Consider the following 25579-nt stretch of genomic DNA (forward strand, 5'->3'; position numbering starts at 1 on the left):
AGATTTTAACCTCTTCTTTCCCTCACTTTTCCCTTTAAAAAAAATAAAAATGGATATTCATGTCAACAGTGAATTTATCAACAAATTTGCACACTTGATGAACATTGTATACAGTACTCTCTAGAACAGTGATTGTTGATTTGCATTGAAAATGTTTTGTTTGCAGTGGCTAAGAAATTTGCAGCGCTGAGATCAAAATGGATGATCAGAAGAACGAAATCTATCATCGCTCACCAGCTACCAACTAAAGGTAAGGATGAAGATGATCTCTCTCTTTCCGTCTCCCTCCTCTCCTCTTTCTCTTTACCTCCCCACTCTCTCTATCAGCCAATAATGTAAGATGACATCTTATCTCTTTGTGGGCCATATTTCTCATAAATTCTGTAATCTGATTGGTCGATTTGTTTGAGAGACAAGCCTGTATTACCTGTTCGGTGTTTAGCTGTTGTTGTTTTTATGTTGTTTTCATTGTGACACGCATGCCCAGTGCTGATTTCAACCACGTAATATGGGACCGTATTACATGCGTATTACGTGTGTATTGCTCTGCGCACTACTATTTGCGCTTCAATTACAATTGCATAATGAGCTTCCTTTTTCCTGTGATCATTGTGATGTCATGAATGACTTCCTTTAAAAAAACCACTCTTAAAATGCAGGTGTTTGAATTTTTTAGTTTGTTATTGATTTCCCCTATTCTGCAATAATATAAGAATACACTTAAAGAGATAAAAATATTACACCCTGCTTGTTCTTACAAAATACAGGAAATATCTACGTTCTGGTTCCATATTTCATTCGGCTAGGTTCTGGTTCCATATTCCATTCGCGGCCTCTGGCCTCTTGGAATAAGGAACCAGAACGAACCAGAACCAGAACTTGTTCACGTATTATGTGAACAAGCAGGGTGTAACTAATAATATTTATGTATTTCCCCCTCTCTCTTTTAGAAATAAATCAAATAAACAAAATAATGTATGTGCTTGTCGTTTGTTATCCAGAGTGTCATTTGAGGTTCCACATGCCTATGGGCAACAGGGAAGAACTTCCCTTTCTGGTTGATTTGACACTAACACATATTGACTAATTAGCCTTATATGACACCTAGATAGATCCTTGTGATTTGATTGGTTGTTTGATATCGTTCATTCAGCCCATTTTGCAATGACGTCATCAACCGTGCAATTTTGGATAGGTTCATCATGCAATTTTGGATCCATACGATTTTGTCCATTGCAATCGCGCACCGAGACTGCAGCTCATGCACCAGCAGTGCGCATGTTGTAATGACGTAACAATCAACATACCAAACTCGCACTGCATGAGCATGTTTTGCATCGAAAATTCATGAATTTCATATGATAAAAAATCATTTTGAGGTGTCATATAAACCAAATAATGAATTTTTTTCATTCGTGCAATAGAACATTCATTATTTGTATACTATTCTATATCTTCTACCTTGTATGTACATATTTCTATAGTCGAATAAAGCATAATAATGATAATATTACTAAAAATCAAACCATGCAAAACCTGCCGTTCGCCCTTTAAAGCAGTGAACCTGGTAGAATTGCCAATTTATATTTATCCTACTATGTTATTTACTTTGTTAACTGTTGCGTACATAGAACCTTTTGTTATATTTGTATTTGCATTTCCTGTTTTGTTGAATAAAGAAATGATATCAGTATATCATCTTCTTTATTTTATTTCTTCTAGATGAGAATGTAGTGTTCTGTAAGCTGAGTTCTTTCCAGCTTGATGTGTACAGAGCTATACAAATACATCTTAATATTATTTAATTATTAGAATTATTTTCTCCTTTTTATTTTGTCAAGATGAGCATGTAGTATTCTGTAAGCTGAGCTCTTTCCAGCTTGATGTGTACAGAGCTCTCCTGGAATCAGATGACATGAAGCTGGTACTGGAACAAAAGAACCCTTGTGATTGCAGAAGTGGGCTCAAGAGAGGGCGCTGTTGTTACAAGGTGAGTTTAGGTCACCGTTTTGTGAAGGCTGTCTAGCACTAACTAGTTGTCATTTACTGGTTATTTCAATGGGGCCTATATTTTGCCCAGCATAGCCACGTTTGTACCAAAACTTCTCATAGCGGGCCCTGCTCAAGCATTCAAAGAATTTCTTCCCACTGGGTACTCATTTCCTACACGTGGGTGGAGATTGGCAAATGTAGATAAATGCCTTGCCAAAGGCAAGAACCCCGGACCTTGTGGTTCAAAGTCCAGAGACTTATCCACTCATCCACAACACCTGCTTGGCTGAGAAGCACTGGCTACTATATGTTAGCCATAGTGGATGACAATTTGGCAGTGCAAAAAACCTTTGCGAAATGGTGCACAATCAATGAAAATGAATATACATGTGCATTGTATGTAATAAATGCTTGTCGATGATAAGCATTTTGTTCTCAATAGATCACATTTCAATGTAAATACTTGTGTCATTCAGCCGACGTTGGAGACCAAGCTCACATTTTTATGGGTTGTGACTGTGGAAAATTTGTGTTTTCATCCAGTTTCTAATGTTTTCTGTGTCATTATGTGCTCGTACCAGCAACAACAATCTTTATCATAGTGTCTGTCCTGATTTTATTTTTTCTGCAGCGTAATGATTGCGGGGAGGGCATCAAATCATTGACCTTTGGCCTCATGAGTCTGTTGATCAAGGTATCCAATCACATTGCTCTTCTCATGCCCGATGCGTCCAAGTCCAAGAAGCAGAGGGAGAAATCGCTCCGGTATTGTGAGATAGCGTTTGCCAAGCAGCCGCAGTTTGTGGAGCTGAGTCGGGAGGCCAGGTTCGCCACGCTCTCCGATCCAACATACTGTGGCAAAATGCAGGTCAGAATTTGAAGGTTTCTGTGATCTCGTCTCATAGTCAAGGATCGAAAAATATATATATATTAAATATTTAGTTACATGTAATTCTGGATCAGAATAAATATGTCAATACCATGAGATGAGGGAATAATCTTTTGGCTTCTTATCATGAGTAAGACAACAATTTGACAGGAGCTTATTATTGTAAGAGGTGTAGATATCTTACATTTCTATAAAGCGTTATTACAATAAATGTTATGATTATCTTTTGTTGTTTTTGTTGATGTTTTAGGTACTGGAAAAACTTCTGAGAGTTTTCAAAAGAGAAAATAACAAAGTCTTGCTGTTTTCAAGCTATACCCAGGTATGTTCTCTTCTTTATGACAATTACATGTATATGTTTTGTTTGCCAAGGGTATTTTTGTAAATCCTATATCCTTTGCATTTCATTTAATATATTTTGATTGTTTTATGTATGTATGTATGTATTGTGCAGGGCCCTGGTTGACAACAGTGTTTTAATCACTGAACAGGCTACCCTGGGTAAAGGAGACAAATAAAATAAAATAAATAAAAAATAAAATATGTTGTGATGTCTTTCTATTGCAGGATTTAATGTTTCTAATTCTTATATTTAATATGTGATGAATTTCAGATCTTTCAATGGCAGATGCATGAATCTTTAATATGTGCACATCTGTATAATCCGTCTAATTTAAGTATTATTCATGTAATCATGGTAATCTAGTCTATTCAAACTTTTATGGTTTGATCCTGAAAGAGTTGGCTATTTTAATGCCTAAAAAGACAGGGGAATTGGGCTGATTTAGCCCCCAAGACCTCAGCCGTTGACAGTGCGGTTGCTACAAAACTTTGCTTAGCCTGCCAAAGGATCATGGGAAATCCTCAAAAATTTCTATTACTAATTGATTATGCTAAATTCATGCTTAAAATCAAAGTTTTGCTCAAAGTAACTCAATACAGACTCTTTGTAGGATTCTGATCAAATGTCTTTGAAAAAAAAAATCACTGTCAAAATTGTTTTCCTTGTTTTTTTAATTGTTTTTCATTGCTTTTTCAATGAAAATCTTCCAAGATGCTCTTCTGATCATAACAAGTTGAAATTCGGTTTACTCCATAAGAGTAAAATTAATCAGACATTAATGAACTTTGGCTGAAAACAAAATTTGTATTGGATTTGTACATGAAATCACCAGAATTATGATCTCCATAGACAGGAGGTCCTTCTATGCAGGTGGGCTGTAGCTAATAGGTTTGACTGTATTTATACATGTATTTTGATTCACAATAGTGTTATTTTGATAAGAAATGACTTAAATTTTCTTTTCAAACCGGTTTCTTTTATTTATGAAGTTGCTGGATATTTTGGAGATGTACATGAAGACGACCTTTTACACATACCGAAGACTGGATGGGAAGACCCCCGTTCAGGATAGACAGAAGTTTGTCCATGAATTCAACAAAGATCCAGATATATTCCTCTTCCTCATCTCAACAAAGTAAGAATTCAACATCTTTCATACATTTATGTCTTACTATTTTTTAAAATACTTACTACCTTTTCACATCGGGCAAAGTGCATTATGACAAAAATTATGCCTTTTCTAGCTTTTACTATTCTTTGCTCGAGTCAGTGTGCAAATATATATTATTGGAAAATAGCAATTACTTAATATTCAAATTATTTTGTAATATAGTGTTGGTTTACAGCATTATTAAAGATATTTATAGTAATCGCTTCCAATGATTCTTATGCTAAATACTTGAGTGCTCAAATTATCACAGTTTATAATTCCAATCTGACACTTACAGCACAGAGGATTTTTTTTATCGTCATACAAACACCAGTTTTGCATTTCATTCTTGTGTAAATAAACCTTTGTAAATATGTTTGAAGTTGGATTGATTTATCAAATTAATGCTTCCATCACGTTTGGTTTCAGAGCTGGTGGCATAGGCCTAAACCTCACGGGTGCCAATGTAGTTGTGATCTTTGACCCCAACTGGAATCCGACCCACGACCTGCAGGCCCAGGACCGAGCCTACCGCATCGGTCAGCATCGTGATGTCAAGGTCTATCGGCTCATCTCAAGGGGATCCATTGAAGAGAACATGTACCTTAGGCAGGTCTACAAACAGGTGAGATCACCTTAGGGATGGGTTTCATGGAGCGTAAGAAAGATATGAGGGCGATGGGCGATTTTGCCATCATAATAGCCAAAATTGCTCCTGAAATTTACAAAATGGAATGCTTTGGGATGAATATCTTTTATAAAGGTGCATTGCCCAATATATGCCACAAACAATATTTAAGAACATTTAGAAATCAATATTCTTTACATAGCAGGATAAGATATGCTTTTAAAGCATGATTGCTTCTTGAGCAAAAACAAACCCTTTGAAATGAAAAAAATATCCCCCAAATTCAGCATTGGCCCGGAATGGCCCCAATATGATGAAACAATGGTCCCTAAAATAAAAATTATTTCTACCCATGTCCTGGTTTCATACAGCCATTTATCAGCAAAAACAGTTAAAAACTACTGAAATCCTTGCACATGATTGGCTTAGAGTGAACTTGTAACTGAAATAAATCACAAGATGCCAGTTGATTCTTGCCACAGAAGAAACATCCTACAATCTTGGAAAATTATCCCAACCAAATGTACATTTAAATTATTTCAACAATAGGCAAGTTTACAGGATAATCAACATTTTTGCATGTCTAATCCCCCATTTCTCTCCATTCTTACTTCATTTGATGAACTCAAGCTTGAACCATGATAAATTGACTGAGAGCATTATAGCATTTTATAAGGAAAATAGCCCCGGGGGGGGGGGGGGGGGGGCTTCCATTGACGAGTGGATACCAGGTGCGACCATGAGGTTTCAAAAAGCACCCTAAACAAGTATTTTCCATATTCTGAAAATGCACCCCTTGACAAGTACATGTATTGGCATGTGAAACCCTAAACAAAAATGGTACTCTTGACAGTTATTCCCTGTATTGACCCTCTAAACAAGTACAGCGATATTGATCACGGACGTCGGTTTTACCTATACTTACTTTGGGTTTAGTTTCGCCGCACCCCTCCCACACCTCGTTCAAATCGGACTCTAAACACGTAGTGTTGGGGCAAAAAGTACATCCTTTATAAAGTTTAGTCTTATTTATACTCTCGCAGATTTGACCGTAAACACATAGCTTTCTGAGCGAAATATATACCCTTTTTTCAGTATTTTAGCGTTTTTGACACCCTTATTACATTATGTACTTGATGTGCATAATCTTTAAAAAGATATCCTGTTTACGCGTTTCTTTGGTTGTGCCTGGTATCCACTCGTCAATGGAAATGGCCCCCATCGCCGGGGAGAAAAGAGGCAAATCATAATAATGTTACACATTATAAATGTACATTATGTTGTTACGTTTTTATGAAATTCTAAAGGACTTGGATTTTCTTACCCCGGCTCTATTTCAGGAAGTTCACTGATATGGGGGCTGGACTACATACTTTATGAAATTGTCTTACTAATGAGGAATATTTTTCCTGAATGCAGCAACTGGCCAGTGTTGCCATGACGACAGAGAATGCCAAGAGATACTTCACAGCCGTAGCAGGGGACAAGGAGCAGCAGGGGGAGATCTTTGGTCTTCAGAATCTCTTTGCTCTCAGAGCCGATGGGTCATGTCTAACCAAGGACGTCATTCAGGTATTATATAGCTTTATTTTCACTTGTGTCCGAGCACTTGTGCTACTTCTCAGGTAATAATAATAATAATTGGCATTTATATAGCGCTTTATCAATCTACATGTATGACTGTTCAAAGCGCTTCACAATTATCATTACCCGGTCACTGGATTCATAGCATTCCAAGCAGCCTGTTAGGCGCACACTTGCTAAACCAACCACAATGACGGTTGTTTCCTACCGGTTCCCAAGTAGCACCTGGATGAGCGTGGCAATGTGTGGATTGACGCCTTGCCAAAGGGCGCTAGGCCATGGTGGGATTCGAACGCACGACCCTCTGATTTCAAGGCGAGAGTCAGAACCGCTACACCACGGCGCTTCCAGATAGTGTAATGACATGTGGGGTAAATCCAAGGTTTAATTTCGCTTGGTCTACGAGAAGTAGGTCTTCATCTTTGATAGTCTTGTGCCACATGAGGTAAATCTAATATACACTTGGTCTAGAAGCAGTTGGTCTAAATCTCAGATAGTCTAATACCACATGGGCTAAAACCATTTGGTCTCCTATCAGTTGGGTCAAATTTCTGTTTGGTCTACTCTTGGTCTTGCCTAAACAAGGACCTTATCCAGGTAAAGGAGTTATCCTTCCCCCCGATTTGATAGGATAATATTCACTTGGTCTACAGGCAGTTGAACTACTTCTTAGATACTGTAGTCTTATAGCACATGGGGTAGATCCAAGGTTCCTATAAACCAGGGCCCTGTCTTACAAAGAGTTACGATTGATCCAATCAGTCATAACTCTATGGAAATCCATCAACGTCATAATTTTTTCTTCAGGAAATTTGCACAATGTCTTTTGCAAACAAAGAGAAGCACACTGAATTTTCAACAACAAAAAACTATGAATATATTGATATGCATAATATCTAAAAAATGTTTTGAACAAACATGTGTTTTAGATGTTAAAGGGGAATCCAGCCTTGGCCATAAAATGTTTTGTTGGGAAGGAGAAAAATAAATTAAACAGAATGGTGAAAGCTTGAAAGAAATCGGACAAGCAATAAGAAAGTTACAGCTGCTTTAAAATTGAGATCACTATTACTATGTAGATTTCAAATTGGCAACTGGGTAAGTAAATTATGACAAGGGGCAAGGACAACTTTCCTATAGGCCATGTACTTTATTATCAGGGATTTGTGGTTTTCTCCTAAGTACCCATTCCCCTGGGGCAGTAATCTAAATATAACCCAGGTAGTATATTGTTTTATGTCCTCATGAAAGAAAAATATAATTTGAAATAAAACTTTTGGAAAAAATGACATTTTAGCCATAATATGTATTGGAGTACATGGAAGAGTAGTCCTTGCCTTACATCACTATGACATCCCATATGCGGCCAATTTGAAGTCTCCATGGGTATAGTGATTACCACTATTTACAACTTTTAAAAACTCATAACTTTCTGGTTGTTTGTCTAATATTGTTCAAACTTTTACCTATCAACTTGTCTGATTTTTCTTTTCCTTATAAAAACAAGTTTTTATTTGGGTTGGATTCCCCTTTAACATTGCTGGCTTTCCATAGTTGTGATTGATTGGTTCATTAATATTTCACTTAACCATTTAGTCTTTAAGTAGTGTTTGACCAAGTGGCAATTAAAGAACTTAAGGAAATATGTGTAGTCTAACTGGAAAGTAGATAAAATGGTAAATGGGCTACCAATGGTTAGTAGACAAACTGATTGTAGATGAAGTAGGATTAGACCATGTAAGGTGAGACAGAACAGAAAGTTGACAAAGTGGGTATAGCAAAATCAGCAATTTTGCATTATTTAGACCTGTTAAAAATCACATACCTTGTAAGTATTCAATTAGTCGAAAACAAGCTGTAAACATTTATTTTCTCTGTAACATGCACTTCATATACTGTATTGTGAGCACTTGGAGAGTAGAATTATTCATTGGGCAATTCCATAAAATGATCAACCTCTTTGTATGTCCGACCTGCAATTTTCTCAAGTCTTACTTCACTTCATAAACTGACCAAGTCATGGTCCTTAGACGACAACATTATAGACTGTCAAAAGAACCAGATATCAGAGACAGAAAATTCATGAAGGTCCGACACATAGGGGGTCGGACGTACATATTTTATGGAATTGCCCCATTGTTATGTTATACTGTATAGTATTTGAAGAAGCATGATATATTATGTTAACATGTATAATGTACAGTATGTATGTGGATATATATGTACATGTATGTATGTAAACATGTGTTGTATATATTTGCATTAAGAATAAAAGATAATTTGTTAGATGCATGGTGATGCAAGTGCTAATGGTTTTATGTTACTTTCATTGTTACCATAGAGAGAGGAAAAGACTGAGCTTGGTATCTCCATGGCTAAGTACAAACCACAGACGTCAGTCGATGAATCCCCAGATGATCCGCTGGATGAGGTGAGAATTATTTATAGGATAAGGGTCAGGGAAAATGTGTTGGGGCTTGGGACTAATAAGCCCCCAAAATGCCCTGGAGAGCCATTGAAAACTTAAAAAATTAGCCCCTAAAATTACATAGTGCCCAATGATAATCGCAATAGAATAAAGGAGATTTTGGCTGGTGAACTAAAAAACTTTTTAAAATTAATTTTCCTCCTGGTTAAAGTATGTTAAAGGTTCGGTAACCCTAACTCTTTGATGCAATTAAAATGTCTTCTATATTGCTGTTGTCTTTGGTTTAAACACTTAAACATATTTGTTAACATTGATTTAGGGCAATTCCATAAAATATGTATGTTGGACCTTCATGAAATTTTTTGTCTCTGATTTCTTGTTCTTTTGACAGTCTGTAATGTTCTCTAATTGACCATGACTTGGTCAGGCTATGAAGTGAAGTACGACTTGAAAAAAAATGGGGGTCGGACGTGCAAAAAGGTTGATCATTTTGTGTTATTGCCCTTTAACTTTAAAAATCCTAGGTGTCAGCTTTAATTGTTACCTGTGTCTGTGATATAGTTTTACTAATGACTGGTGATGAGCAGTCATAAGTAAAGTATAATGACTGGTTGTGGTTTTGAGATGAGGATGGTTTGTCAAATAACAAGGATCCACAACACTATCTTATAAAACAAATAATGCACCTCACTTTGCTGGGGCATTAGAATAATTGTCATTCATTACCTTTCAAAGAGTCCAAACCCCATTGGCTATGTCTCAGGCATATAAGAACTGTTCTAAATTAATATGTTCCTTGTGTGTGTGTGTGTGTGTGTAATTCTTACATGTAGTGATGCCCTCTGTAATATACAAATAATGAATGTTTATGAGTGCAATGGACAGAGTACTTCATGAGGTGACAGATGAAATGATCCATTCAACGAGGCGTTGAAATATTTTGTCCATTGCTCAAATGATAAGAATATTTATCATTTGGTTTATATGACACCTGAAAATAAATTATTTTTCATATGAAATTTACGAATTTTGATTCAAAATAATTATGTTCATGCAGCGCGAGCTCGGTCTGTTGATTGTCGCGTACATACAACATGCACGCTGCAAACACAAGTGGTGCCTGCAGTCTGGGTGCGTGCGTGCAATGGACGAAATCATATGGATCCAAACTTGCACGATAAATGGATCAGACATTGCACGGTTAATGACGTCATTGTAAAACGGGCTGAATGATCGATATCAAACAACCAATCAAATGACAAGGATCTTTCTTGGTGTCATATAATGTATATTATTTGTATAGTATGTTCTTGAAACTCTGATTATCTTCTACCTGACTACTGCAGCTTCTTCAGGAGGATGTTCATATTGATGAGTTCAAAGACTCTGGTGAAGAAGTGGAAGATGATGAGGATATCCATGGAATGGCTTCTCAGTTACTGGAGGTCGATGATGAGGGTGAAGACGATATCGCTTCCGACAGCCATTCTGACATGCAGGATGAAGACCACATGGATGACTCTAAGAAAACATCTCCAAAGACATCCAAGACAAAGTCATCACATTCAATTTGTCACAGAAATGGTGAGAAGCTACTGTGTTAAAAGAAAACCTAGCCACAAATTGTACAATTCAAGATTTATGAAGGGTTTTTTTTTAGATATAAATTTCATATAATTTATTATTTGACTTTCAAAATGAATATGTTGACTTCGTAATTTCCCTGAGAAGAATTAAGGAAAGTTTACTCACTTTGAGTTTAGTGAAAGCTGTGGATAAAAGTGGGTTTTACACGTAGCTTGATTATGGATTTTTCCATAAATAATGTCCGTTTTAAGTTTAATTTCATATAGATGCAACAACACCTTCTTCTGTAGCCCTTTTATTTCTTCTTTATTTTTATGATTAATCAATTCAGCAGATAATCATAACAATGGAGGAGTTGGATGGAGGGACCAACTGCGAAAACTGACTCGTGGGAAAGCAATTATCGGAAAGGATGGACAACCAGTTCAGAAGGTCAAGGGTCAAAGCACCAAGAGCTCGCACAGTAGATCAAGGACAACTGCCAGAGATGAAGATGATGTTGAAGGAGGTTACATTGATGATGACAATGATGATGATGAAGAAGAAGATAGAGGAGAGTCCAAGAGAGGACAAAGAGGAAGGCAAGAGAATAGAGGGACAGCGAGAAATAAGAGAATCGTGAGGATAGATAGCGGTAACATCAAAACAGCAGAGGATGTATTTAGTAAGTCGTTGATTGGATTTCATCTGTTCAATAATGATTAGAATTGTATTCTCTTTCCCCTTTGTTGTATGCTATTGTATTGTTTAGGCAGTTGAATCCTGGATGGATGGCCAGAAATTTATTGTTCATCATGCAAATTCTGCAAAAAATTATTCCTGTCAAACATCATTGCATGTTGTAAAATCTATGGATCCCATTCCGAGATCTAATCATTTAATATTAAATATCAATATTAAATAATTTGATCTAGGAATGTGCTCCATGATGTTACAACATGCAATATGTAGCAGGTCCAACCATACAGTACACATAACATCCTCAAGTCCTCAACTTCTAAATCTAGCCCAGTTTCTTACCCATAATGCAACATTTTTAGAAGCCTAGTCTTGTAATAAGGCCCTGCTAAAACAATAACACATTTATTCGACACTATTCAATGAATTCATCCTGCAATATGTGTGTTACCAAAACAAGTATTTTTTTCCTCGTTGCATTTATCCTAGTAAAACCCTACCTGTTGTGGCCAAATTAGTTACCTTGTCCAGTCGCGAGTAAATCCAAGAGGCGAAGTGAATATTTAGTCAAGCTTCTTTCTTTATTGTAAAATTCATTATTGTCTGGTCTAATTTCAATGGAATTATTGCCATTGTTATCAAATAAAAACCGGAAGAAATTATTAATATGAATCATCAAAAATAGGATTTGAACTCGTGTCATTATGACAGTACAGCCTAGAGCTTTAGCCAGCACCTTAGACCACTCTAGTCACTCGACCATAAGCAATTGACAGCAGAAATGCTTTACAGCTCAGCTCTATTAAAAATTCTTTACTTCTAATTCACTCTATAATATTTTCAATATCCTAGGGAGAATTTTTGCCAATTTAAGGATTGATGGGTACATTATATTCGCTAATATATCCCCAATTTTCCCTATACAGAGAATTGTGGTGTAGAGTATGTCCATTCCAATCAGAAGGTGGTCGGAGGGAGTCATGTCGAGGATCACGTCAGCAAGGTGGCTCAACGGGATGTCTTTGAGATCGGACAATTCAGCCAGGAGCCTGCATACTGTCAAGTGCCAACACTAGATGTGGTAAATGAGGAATTTCATGTAGTAATGATAATAATATGCTGGATTATTTAGCGATTTATGGTAGGGGGTCCTAAAGCTACGCAGTACTACATCGCGCATGCAATTTCAATGGCAAAATAAATGTGCACTCTACCTCTGTGTGTGAAGCTGTGACTGCAGAGTGACGAACGATCCCTATTCAATTTTTCTACAGAGGCTGCAATAAACCCTTGAATGCAGAGAAAACCAGCAAATGTTTGGAATTTTGGAGTTATATTCACTTGAATTTTATATTTTCCTATAATAATACGGACATATTCTAGAAATTGAGGCACAGGAAATACTATTTCTTTGCATGATAAATTGAGTGCGTAGCTTTAGGACCCCTTCTACAATGGGCGGCGAAATCAAGAGGTGTTCGGAAAACACGGCGGGATTTTTGTATTAGTGAGTTTTGTGATATTTTCTTCTTGGTTAAGGATATTTAGAATATTTATTACAAATTAGTGAAAGATAATTTGTTCAAATGTTAAAATTGGCATAGTTTTTATCGTTTGGAAACAAAGTGCGTAGCTTTAGGTCCCCCCATCATACAATGTTTCTAAGCACTGCAAACTGTTCCCTGGATTTAGCAAGACTACCCTGATCAGGCACTCAATCACCTGTTGTACCCCAAAGTTCTTGTAGGAAAAAGAAGTTTTTTAAAATTCATGGTAAAATAAAACAAGAAATTGATATAAATACATTGTGCTTTTTTTTTTCAGGTAAATAAATCAAAGAATCCTTTAAAGAGTATCTTTACCAAAATTTGTCATTGTTGGAGCTTCATTTAGTTGCTTGTAGTAAATAACGTAGTATCATGTATACATTAGCATAATCAAAATTCTAATTAATGATTCATAAAAGTTTTTATTGATAATTATTAAAAGTGTTTGTAGACTATACACCAGCTTTTTTTATGCATCTGTGCCATGAATTTGTTTTGTTTATTTGACCCATCCTTGGCTTTTTAACATCAGATTTATTCGATTTTACAGGAAAGTATCACAAGGAATAAAAAGCCGAAACCAGCTGCCCACAGGACGAACTCCTCGTCTCGGATGCAATCATCCTCTACTAGCCATCGATTGGGTGATACTACTTTACTTGTTGGGCAAACCCCAATAGGGATAAGAAGGTAATTGAAGATAATTTCATTGTATTCGTGGTGTTCATACTTATACAAGGAGACTAGCCTTCAAGGGTGTCAATCAAGCAAGCATATTTTTGTGCATGGTTGTGTTGGGGCATGTTAGCATTCAACGGCTGGGGAGCAAAGCCTAGCACTACAGATGGGCATTTAATAACGTTTAAATGACCCAGGGTTCCCAGCTTTTCAACAACAAAAAATCCTTATTTTCCCTGATGAAGTTTAAAAGATTCCCTGATAATTATTTAAACCCATTCTCAGTTTCTCATGTTTCTAAGTTGTTGCAGTGAATGACATGTATTTTCAGTATAAAAACAATGTTAAACTAATTAGTACCACCATAACCAGTCATTCAATGGATGTTGTTTTGATAAGAAACAAAACATAACAGAGTCTGACTGACTGCCATGCTTTGGACTTTTGGGCTGATCGGAATTCCCTGATCTTTCCCTCATTTGAAGCATTTTTCCCTGATTTAAGCAATCTTTTATCAAATTCCCTGATTTTTCCCTGACTGGAAAAAAGTTTCCCTGATTTCCCTGATGGGCTGGGAACCCTGTGACCTCAACAAAGACTTTAGAAATGGAACCTTCTGTCTTGTCAGGCTTATTAGAATATGTGATGCAGGGCTTGCTTGGAGAAGAGTAATATAAAAAAGTTAAAGTAGCTCCCTTTGTTATTATAAACCAACATTTGAAAATACTTAGTTTAATACTTACTTTTAGTTTGAATATTGTTTTTATATCTTTTATTTTATATCTTTGGAATTCCAAATTAAATAGTCCTTGAAAATAGTCCTTGAATTATCTCATTTGAATTTCAGAGATCAGTTTGCAGACATGGCATCAGTGCTGGACTTCAGGAAACCCTCGGCTTTAGCGAAGCACATCCAAGGGCTCTCTGACGAGGGATGCCTGCACCTTCTTCTGTCATACAACAAATCCAAGTATGGTGTAGACTTTGATGAGTTTATCAAACTACCGACCCAACCACGTGAGAGTCACAAGGCATTGGAAGACAGCAAAGCTGGGAAAGAAGTCGCCAAGAGGTCAAATCGGTCGTCAAATAGGGGTAGAGGTCGAGGGAATGCAAGGAGGGACACAGAGGCAAAGAGACCAGAAGTAGCATGTGGACGTCGCAGGAAGGCGGCGGTCGGACTTGAATTCGAAAGCAGATCGAGTGATGATAGTTTTAACCTTGATAGTGATGATATGGAAGTCGTACGTCCACCCGTTAAAAAGAGAAATAGTAGAACTAAACCTGCGACATCGGGAAGAGGGAAGGAGAGGAGAAGGGGAAGGAGGGGTGGTGGGATGATGAGCCATGAAGTCTATCAGGAACTGTTTGATGATGACTCCCTTGATGAGTTTGATGTAGGGTATGATGATTGGAAGGTCGATAACAAATCCAGTAAGGCCTATGCCTCTGATCAAGGATCTAAGGTTCTGAGAAAGGCAGTAACATCATCACCTGAAGAAAAGAAACACATAAATGAGAGAGTTGAAACAAATCAACAAGGTGCAACACGGGAAAGCTCAAAGGACAGTTCTTCGTCAACATCATATCCAAAGAGACAAGAAAACCTGTCTTTCTTGGATGATATATTTCTGTCTGATGCCCAGAAGCCCCGCAGAAGGCCACCTCCAAAGAAGCATGCTGCCAAGCGTGCCACAGCCATGAGTGAATTGGACTATATGTTTGAAGCAGAGAGCATTACAGACAACAGCTGTGATCCTTACATGAAGGTATTGAAGGGGAAAGGTTCTGAGGGTAACACAACTCCAGGAGCAGCGGTCGTCACCAAATCGCGAGCGGCCTTTGACACAGATGTCATCATGGAAACGGTGCCTGTAGATGATAGCGATGGGGACCTGTGGAAGCGCAATGAAACATTCTTGCCGCGCCAAACTTATTTTGAGGAATCTGAAGAGAGTGAGGATAGTGAATCCCTGTTCGTCACCAATCCCAAATTCAAGAGTGGATCTGGAGCAATCACATGAATTCATATTACTTGCTGGGTTATAAAGCAGAGATCTGTTTTTTTTTTGCCTTCATATCCTTGAATTAAATCCTGTATAGTAATTAGCATTGTGTGTGCCTGCCCGGACTACGACGACAAACAAACGAAAGCTCGCACGTGTTCTCATACTGGGTAAACAATAGTCAAAACAGCTTTATTGAATCTAGTCTCTTCATTATGGTCAAAGCTGACTCTTTGGCTTGCTGATTCACTTTGTTCCTTAGATTCCCGTAAAAACACTGTGCCACTTGTTACCAAAGTCTCAGGCAGGCATAAATAATATGCCGATTAACGATGCAATTCCTTTTCCATCGCCATAACGTGCCCCAGTTTTGGGCCAAAAATTACAATCTTCGCAGACGATAAAATTATGGAATGCCAAATAGACAATTACAACCGCACGGTGTATGAAGTGCCTTTACACTCCCACCAAATTTGCCTTCACTGGTAACATAATCACATGCATGAGTACACTTACATATATATGAAAATGCATTTACTAGTATTACATAAGTGGTGCATGTGAAATAATGTGACCATAATATGGAAATTTTTAAGCAAGCACTCCATACACCTCTTGCATGTAAATTGGTACACTTGCAATCTACAACACGAATAACATGGCAATTGAATAGCTTGATCAAACCAGAATGGCATAAGTGATGATGCGGAACTCAAACAATGCACGTTTATAACATGTGCTGTAAAAGATTATAACACACACTGCAAAGGTTGTAAGGCAAGCTTAAAGGTTGCGACAATATTTAAGCGCTGTGTATCTAAAATTCGCAGCAAACAAGATCAGAATTTGAGTCCTAAATTTTTAAACTGTACCAGAAAACGAAGTACATGTGCAAATGCAAGGTCAAACATTTGTACCCGCTCCAAACAATCTCAAGTGTACATACATACCTGCTCTATGGAGGTACCTTTTCCAGAAGCAGTACGAGCTTCTGAACCGGCCTCCAGTATTCGGCAAGCTTCTTGTTTGGACGACCTTTGTTGTCAAGGTCTTTCGTTCCAACGCGCACCTGTACCCGTCTGACCAGACCATCTTCATCAGGAGTGGCTTCTGCGACCATCGCAATTGGCCATTTCATACGCGGAGCTTCATCGTCAGTGAGCAATACAATGTCTCCCACTTGTAAATTCCGTCTGGGCATCGTCCATTTCTGTCGTCTTTGAAGTCCCAACAAGTACTCTTTCCGCCATCTTGACCAGAACTGTTCCAGTAAGAACTGAACCCTTCTCCAGGCTTTACGCGTGTACACATCCTCCTTCACAAATTGCCCAGGAGGGGGCAACGGAACCGTCCTCTTCAGAGTAAGGAGGTGGTTTGGCGTGAGAGGTGCATCCGCACTTGGGTCATTCATATTGGTCACTGTTAACGGTCGGCTATTGACGATTGCCATGGCTTCGTAAAACAAGGTACGAAGAGCGGAGTCTGTGAGTCTTCCTGGACACAGGTCTATGGTAGCCCTTAAGACACTTCTGACGGTTCGAATCTGTCTTTCCCACACGCCACCTGCGTGACTTGAGTGAGGGGCGTTGAAGACAAATTCACATTGCTGGTCTGCAAGGTACGTATTCACTTGGTCTGAAGTCATCTCTCTCAATGCAGATTGGAGCTCGTTTCTTGCTCCTACGAAGTTACTGCCTTGGTCGCACCTAATCTGTCTGACAGCTCCCCTAATTGCTATGAAACAGCGGAGAGCATTGATGAATGCGTCGGTAGTCATGTCGTCGAGCATCTCAATGTGGATACCTCTTGAACAGAGACATGTGAATATAAGCCCATATCGCTTAATATCAGAACGACCTCTCCTTACAAAGAAAGGACCGAAACAATCCATACCCACATTCGTGAAAGGAGCCGAAGGTTCTACTCGATCTCTTGGCAAGTTTGCCATTTTCTGCTCTTCTTGAGGCCTACGAAGACGTCTGCATGACACACACTTTCGCAATACCTCTGCAACGACTTTAGATCCGTTTACAATCCAGAATCCATTGGCTCTCAGGTGATTCTGCGTCATTCCTCGACCCTGATGTTTGATGTCCTCATGGAAGTGGCGGATAATCGCCCGAGTGATAGGGCTACGCTTGGGCAGGATAACAGGGTGAGCCACTTCTGTCGATAGTTCGCCAAGTCTGCCTTTCACTCGCGTGATCCCATCAAGGATTATTGGGTCAAGGTCATGGATGGTACTTGTCGTTTTAACGGTCTTGTCCGACGTCAGAGCCTTGATTTCTTCAGGGTAAGCTTCCTGTTGAACTAACCGCAGAACGAACAGCTCTGCGTCCTTTCTCTCACGAACTAAGGAACCTTGTCTTGCTCCCTTCACTACCATCCGTAGACGAGCCAATACCTTGATCATCATCTTCCAACTAGAGATCCTGGTAAGGCGCGAGAGGAGGTTCAACGGTTCCGAATGAGTAGTTGTCGATAGGTTGGTTGCTCTCACTTCCGGATCCCCAACGGCGAGTGTCGGAGAGATACTTCCTACTGCAAAGTCTTTCTCCCAGAGGAAGCTTGGTCCTTGGAACCAATTTGTGCTACCCAGCTGACTTACGCTCAATCCTCTGGAAGCATGGTCAGCAGGGTTCTGATCAGTCGAGACATAATGCCATTGGTCGGGAGAAGTCCTATCTCTAATTAGCTGGACTCGATTAGCAACAAACGTGTGGAACCTCCGCGCATCATTGTGGATGTATCCCAGGACTACTTGGGAATCTGTCCAGAAGAAATCTTCGGCATCATGATACTCTAGCTCTTCTTTCAACATAGAGTGCACCTTAGCTGACACAACTGCCGCTGTCAACTCTAACCTGGGAATTGTAACCACCTTGGTTGGCGCAACCCTTGATTTGCCGAAGATCAGACAACAGTGAACTTCTCCTTTCTGGTTAACAAGACGCAAATAAGAGCATTGGCCATAACCAGACTTGCTGGCATCCGAGAAATGGTGTAGCTGCACTGTTACAGGATCACCAAACTCAGCAGGATGATAACACCGAGGTATTCTTAGCTCCTCTAGCTGCGGGATTTCCTTACACCATTGCTCCCACCTTGATTGCAGGTTCTCGGATACTGGATCATCCCACCCAAGCCCGCTACGACACATTTCTTGAAGGATTCTCTTGCCATCGAGAACGACCGGAGCCACAAATCCGAGAGGGTCATAAAGGGATGCGACTATGGACAGAATTCCCCGCCGTGTCATTGGTTTCTCTTTCAGGGAAATTCTGAAACAAAAGGCATCCGTGGCCACATTCCAAACTATCCCCAGAGCACGCTCTACTTGATCCTCAAAATCCAAGTTTGAGTCAGTGACATCACTGGCACGCTCAGACTTTGGCAGACTCTCCAGAACTGCCTTAGAATTCGAAACAAACTTGTGGAGACGTAAGCCACCCTTGCTGCAAAGTTGTCTGGCTTCATTGGCCAACTGAATGGCTTCCTCTTCACTGGATACACTCACCAGCCCATCATCCACATAGAAGCTGCGCTCGACGAAACGAGATGCCAATGGAAATTCATTGCTGCAATGTCTAGCCAGATACTTTAAGCCATAATTGGCGCAACCTGGCGAAGAAGCGGCACCAAAAAGATGGACGTTCATGCGATAATCCACTGGCTCCTTGTTGATGTCGTTATCTTGGAACCACAGGAAGCGCAGGAGGTCTCGGTCATCCTCAGCGACCCTAAACTGAAAGAACATCTTCTCAACATCACATAGCACTGCTACATTGTGCTTCCTGAACCGACAAAGGACTCCCACCAATGAGTTTATCATGTCCGGTCCCTTGAGCAGATGATCGTTAAGGCAGGTGCCGCCGTACTTCGCGGAACAATCAAACACTATTCTCATCTTCTTCTTCATTGGATGGTACACACCATGATGTGGTATGTAATTTGTTTCTCCAGGCGGCGCCTTGGTCTCTACTTGTTCTGCAAAGCCACCATTAATGATATCTGTCATGAAGCTTGTATAGTTGTCTCTATATGCTTCGTCCTTCTTAAGCTTTCGATGGAGGTGTTCGAATCGAACGGTTGCCAACCTTTTATTGCTTGGAAGGTTTGGCCGGGTCTTGAAGGGCAGCGGCATCTGCAAATGACCATCCTCGCATTGTACAATGTTGGTCTCAAGGTGTTTCAAGAATTGTAGGTCATTCTGAGAGCATGCTTTGTCCGGCGATTTGTCCTCTGCGAAATCTGCCTCAAGCAACCCTATGATCTCCTTTGGCTTCGGAAATGGTATCTCGCGAGTAGAAACCCTCCCACACTGGCTACTGAAGTCCATGGCATTCTCTTCTTCGGCAAAGCCAACAATACTCCAGCCGAGGTCAGTTCGAACAGCAAATGGTTCTACATCGCTACCAGTAACTACTTGTCTTGGTGTCAGAGCTCTTGGGCAATTATAGCCTATCAGTAGGCCGACTTCGCATCTCTGAAGTGCTGGCATCTCTCTTGCAACATCTTGGAGATGAGTCCACTTTTCAGCAGTACTTCTGCTTGGGATGTGTTCTCTATCAGTCGGTATGAAGTCACGCGTATAGCATTTTCCTATCTTGAGCTGGGAGGGCGACATCATACCTCTAACTAAGATACTTGAGGTCACGCTGCAATCAATGTTCGATGACGAAGTCATAGTAGATAACTTTAAGCGTATGGGTTGCTGCTTAGCATTCAGGGCTTGCGCTACTTCATCTAGAATGAACGATGAATCACTCTGGGTATCCAGGAGGGCGTAAGTCAGAATCTCTGACGATGGTGCTTGTTCTGCCGCGACCCACACTGGTACAATCATCGAAGTGCTAGCTTGTTTTCCAGAACGGACTTGGCAAGACGTAGCCCTGTCCTTAGAAGCTCCTTCACTCTTGTGCGCATTGTCCTCTCTTATTGTAGGGTTTTCCTCATGAAGAGCCGTGGGATGGCGCTTACCACATGTACTACACTTCAGCCTTTGTTTACATGCCTTAGAAAAATGCCCCTTCTGTAAGCAACCAAAGCATACATGATTTTCTTGAACAAACTTCCTGCGTTCAGAAAGTGGCTTGGCCAAAAACTTGTCACAGTCCTCGGACTTGTGTCCAGTTTCACTACACAGGCAGCAAGGTTTTGGAGCCTTCTTGACTTGGTTTGGGATGTTCTTGCCTTTGGCACTTTCCTTGGTGTTGACAGCCAAAGCAGATCCTTTATTTCTTGCTTCTCGCTTGATCTTGAAGGTCTTGGGACTTGATTCTCTTTGAGAGTCCTCAGATTTCAGGGCACCTAGAGAAGAAATGGGATTGTTGGCTATCCTTGCCTCCTTAGCAACAAATTTCACAAACTTAGAAAATGAAGGATAGCTGCCGCCTTCCAACTCATTTGATACCACCCTATTCCAGCTACTAATCAGCCAGTCTGGAAGTTTGGCTATCATCTTTTGATTCTCATAGCAGTCGTTTAGCACCTGGAGGCCAGTGACATATGGCATAGCATCATCACAAGACTTTAAGTAGTCCGCAAACTTCTGAAGACCTATGGCATCTTTGGAGGCTATCTTCGGCCAAGCACTTAGCTTCTTCCGGAACGCTTGTTGGATATTAAAAGGATGACCATACCTCTGTCGAAGGCACCTCCATGCCCCATCATATGCCTCTTTGGAGTCCCCGAAAAAGAAACCTTCCACGGCCTCCCTTGCCGGACCAGTCAGGTACTGCTTCAGATAATACAGCATCTCTGTTGGTGGTATGCCACGGTTTTCGATCAAAGTCTTGAAACCTTTGTCGAACTCTACAAACTCGAGCGGATCCCCACTAAAGGTGCGTGGCACTGGCATCGGAAGTCTTGTGTGGTACATGTTGTCTGCTAAAGCCTTACATAAGCCCTGGACGTCAACCGACGTTGTCTGAGGCGGCTGTAGTGGTGTCTTGTCACGAGGTTCCACATGCGAATCAGGTAGACTATCATGTAGCTGGCCTACTCTAAACTCTGGGCCCATCTCATCTTGAAAGGAAGGAGATGACGTCTTGGCAGGAAATTCTGCTGACTGCCCTTGAATACCTTCAGGTGGTTGGTTTACTCCAACTCCTGGGTACATTTTGTCTTGAGGAAGAAGTGATGGTGTGTTACGAGATTCTACAGGCTGTCCAGGATTGCTATCAATGTCAATTACTGGTGTGGCTCCACGCAGTTGGCTGGTTTCAACCCCTTGGTCCATTTCGCTTAAAATTGAGCTGAAGACCGATGAAGCATATTCTTGTTTCAAGAATTCTTTCGCTATCTGCTTCCGATCCTCGGCGTCAAAAGGACCTTCTAGGGATCCCAGAACTTCTTCCAAGGCGTTGAGGCTATCTCTGACCATTGCGTTGGCACGGTCCATCCTCGTGGTGGCCTCTCTTATGGGGACCTTGTGTCTCCTCAAAATCTCGTAGGTTTCCATCAATTCCCTCTCTCCAGCTTCCAGTATGGATATCTGTTGTTTGATGGGACCTTCTTCTGTCTCTGTCTTAATGATTGTTCTAGCTGCCTTTACTGTGGCCTTAAGGGAGCCATACATCTTGAAAAACTTCCGCTCTGTCTTTGATTCTTCAGAGGCCTGAAGAGCGGCCATTTTTTCCGTGGGCTGCCTCTCCCTTGATGACTTTCTTGAATCTGCCATGTTTAATTGGCTTTGACACAACAGAAGTGTAATAAGGAGCTGGCCTCTTATGCTAAACCATGCACTTGCACCTTGTACAGCAAATTGACCAAATTAAATTGTCATGCAACTAGAGTGAAATCAAACATCAATTTAAGCAAAGCTACAGCGCTAAGCCTACCAACCTCATCAATGTAAAACCGCTTAAAATGCTTCTTGCTAATGCAATTACAAATACTCCATAGTAATTTGATTTTACATCTCCCAATAAAGCCTTTACGCACGCCTCAAAATTCGCTTATCAAAAGGGCTTGAATGCAGACCACGCGATCATGCGATAAAGTTCAACATCGCCACATATTCCTTCCTTGCTTGACTCTGAACTGCGATGTCAATATCACTTTGTAATGAAATTACACCTTTAACTTTCTTGTCACTTGAGCACAAAACTAATGCTGGCTACCTGCAAACAAAACATGCAGTATTTGCAGAATCATATTGGAAACACTTTTCAATAGACTACTATACATGAAATAGTTATTAAAATTCAACTTTTACTTGACCTCTGTTAATTTGTTATCAAGAGTCTTGAAGTTTCACAGAGCCTATTATAGCTCTGGTTCTAACTACTTTTATTTCATCAAGTTCAGATCCAATGTTTCATTTATAAATTCAATGTTGTTGGCTTGATTTATGCTTCAAGTTCAAACCTGGCTGGACCTGGACTGTACAAGACTAAACCACGCTGGCTCCCGGGCTGTATGGCTTGACCGGGCCGATTCCCGGGCTGTTGTTCAAGCTGGACTTCAGCTGGATTAGGCTAGTTCATAAATTATGCTAGGGCTGCTACGAGAGGCTGACACAGAATAGTCTTGAACTTGGGCTTGGCTGATCCGCTAACATGGGCTTTAGTCCTGTTACATTATGGCTGCATGCCAACTGCTGGTGCAAATTATGGTAAAGCCACGTATTTTATAACAGTGTGTAATAACGATTGTGGCCGATTCCAGCTTAGCGTCCATAATACACCTCAATAATAAATCGATGACACTGCTGCATTGCAACCATAATTCATTGTAACTGTAACATTAGTGTAGATCAAACTGCATAGCGTCCATACACAGCTCTACATACCTCGAACTATTGAGACATATGAGAAATGACTGGATCACAACATCGTTTCACAATCCAAATCAAAATCCATCAACATCCACTCAGATTCTGAGATTCATGCGTTATGGTGCAATTCTAGCTGATCTCTAGCGTATATCCTGTGCTCGTCGCCAAACGTAGTTACATATGTATGTTCGTAGGTTCATCCAGCTGAAATGTCATGTTGAACTCAACTCAAATGTCTAGCGTCTATTTATTGGCTCCATCTTGATAATCAGGCTTGTTGATGATGATGCGGCCATTTTGACGCTACGTTGGAAGTGTTTTTACTGTGCCTGCCCGGACTACGACGACAAACAAACGAAAGCTCGCACGTGTTCTCATACTGGGTAAACAATAGTCAAAACAGCTTTATTGAATCTAGTCTCTTCATTATGGTCAAAGCTGACTCTTTGGCTTGCTGATTCACTTTGTTCCTTAGATTCCCGTAAAAACACTGTGCCACTTGTTACCAAAGTCTCAGGCAGGCATAAATAATATGCCGATTAACGATGCAATTCCTTTTCCATCGCCATAACGTGCCCCAGTTTTGGGCCAAAAATTACAATCTTCGCAGACGATAAAATTATGGAATGCCAAATAGACAATTACAACCGCACGGTGTATGAAGTGCCTTTACATTGTGCGACCAAAGGTATTCTCGCTCTGATGTTGAAAATGAAATGCCCAGAGGATTGCTGTTGACTCATTTTAATGCTCAAATTTTATGTGAATTGAAATAAATTTAGGTACATGTATTCCTATATTTTTTGGGTTGCCATAAAATATTGCTGCCAGAAGTGTGACTATTGGCAAAAAGTCAAAAGCTAAATGGATTTACTACTAAGCACACTGTAATTGCAATAACATTCACGATAATTAAGTGAATTTCACCAAATTCATGCCAATGAATATTAATGAAATATTAAGGTCATAATTTGAAAGGTCTCTGGGGAAAAAATTAAAAGGTAACATTAGATTCCAACTTGTCTGAAAATTTCAAGATGCAGGCAATACATCTCTTTTTATCAATTTGTGTTTTAGATTTGACATATGTATTTTATTGTCAAGGTTGGATTGGCCATTAATTTGAATGTAGTGGTAAGTGGAACTCAAATGCAATAGGTGAACTTAGTGCAATCTCAATATGATGCTGCTGAGGAATATTCCATAAAGCTGTTTATAGAATTATGAATGACTTTGTGAATGACTGGAACATGATGTGCCAATGTTTTGGCTTAAAATTGTATTTTCCAATGTTTGAGAAAATATGCCAGTTAACTTCTTATCATCTCATTTAAATTGTGTGATATACTTAACTATTTATTATATTATAATATTAATGAGCATCACCTTAATTTAGCTCTTGCTGATGATATAGAAATCCACCTGTCTTGCCAAAGATTCAAGCCGTTCAGTTGAACAACAATTTACAAGCAGCCTCATGAAACAGGCCCAAATACGGCCTAGTTGAAGAAAACATTTATCTTGCCTGACTTTTTACAATAAGGAATAATGAGCTGAATCTTCAGAAATATTTTTTAGAATTTGAAACTCTATTATAGTTCATATAAACTTTATCATGTATTTATGTCATGTATAATACTATATTGAGAACACGGTAGACCCTGCATAAGTCAGTCTTCCATGATTTGAATTATTGCCTTACTTGAAGCATTATACCAGGGAGGTGTTTCACAAAGATTTAAGTATGACTTAGAGTCATACTTTTAATGGGGTTATGCCTAGTTGCGTTCGTTATAAAAGGCATGACCGCATTGGTCAGATCATGCCAAGAGGATGCGCTCTACTGCGTATTGATCAATAAGATTGCGTGTTGCATATCATATGCGTGTCGGCATTTAAATGCGACTCTAAGTCATATTTAAATCTTTGTGAAACACCACCCCCCAAAAAAAAAAGCAAAATGGTGAATAACATCGAAGTCAAATTTCACAGGTTTTCAAGTCATTAGGCTTTCTGTAGTCCAGAGATAGGCAGAGTCACCTACATGTATGTGTTGCAGTCAGAATTTGCAGGCATTCAAACTAAAATATTAATTCTAACATGGCTTGATGCCAAAGGATATGCTAGGATTGAATTATAAGTAAGAGTAATTCAGAAGTAAAGCATCACGTAAAAAAATTGAATGAATATTACATATATTTCAATAAAATTACCAAAGAAAGGTAACTTTTTCAAAATGATTGGTTTTATAATGCAATTTGTTTGAAGTCTACTTTTTTTTACAAATGA

At 39.6% G+C, this 25579-nt stretch overlaps 2 protein-coding genes across 3 annotated transcripts in view; one reads left to right on the forward strand and one right to left on the reverse strand.

Annotated features, from left to right (window-relative positions):
- The window catches only part of LOC129271790 (DNA excision repair protein ERCC-6-like 2), a 29714-nt gene extending 14089 nt beyond the window's left edge, over window positions 1-15625 (forward strand). The window contains exons 14-26 of one of the 2 annotated variants that reach the window (XM_064106790.1): window positions 167-250; window positions 1842-1990; window positions 2624-2860; window positions 3132-3203; window positions 4214-4359; window positions 4804-4999; window positions 6422-6574; window positions 8928-9017; window positions 10361-10598; window positions 10933-11265; window positions 12206-12360; window positions 13377-13516; window positions 14352-15625. In XM_064106790.1, coding sequence (XP_063962860.1) covers window positions 167-250; window positions 1842-1990; window positions 2624-2860; window positions 3132-3203; window positions 4214-4359; window positions 4804-4999; window positions 6422-6574; window positions 8928-9017; window positions 10361-10598; window positions 10933-11265; window positions 12206-12360; window positions 13377-13516; window positions 14352-15528 — 3170 coding nt within the window. In that variant the 3' untranslated portion in view covers window positions 15529-15625. The remainder of the gene's footprint in view (window positions 1-166; window positions 251-1841; window positions 1991-2623; window positions 2861-3131; window positions 3204-4213; window positions 4360-4803; window positions 5000-6421; window positions 6575-8927; window positions 9018-10360; window positions 10599-10932; window positions 11266-12205; window positions 12361-13376; window positions 13517-14351) is intronic. The other variant, XM_064106791.1, reaches the window with a different exon arrangement.
- An 840-nt stretch (window positions 15626-16465) lies between these two features.
- LOC129259573 (uncharacterized) lies at window positions 16466-22192 on the reverse strand. Its single transcript, XM_054897848.2, has one exon. It carries the CDS (start codon window positions 22190-22192, stop codon window positions 16466-16468), a length of 5727 nt encoding a protein of 1908 aa, XP_054753823.2.
- Between the last annotated feature and the right edge of the window lie 3387 nt (window positions 22193-25579).

Source organism: Lytechinus pictus, chromosome 11 (genome assembly GCF_037042905.1).
Source record: "Lytechinus pictus isolate F3 Inbred chromosome 11, Lp3.0, whole genome shotgun sequence".
In the NCBI taxonomy this organism is placed as follows: Eukaryota; Metazoa; Echinodermata; class Echinoidea; order Temnopleuroida; family Toxopneustidae; genus Lytechinus; species Lytechinus pictus.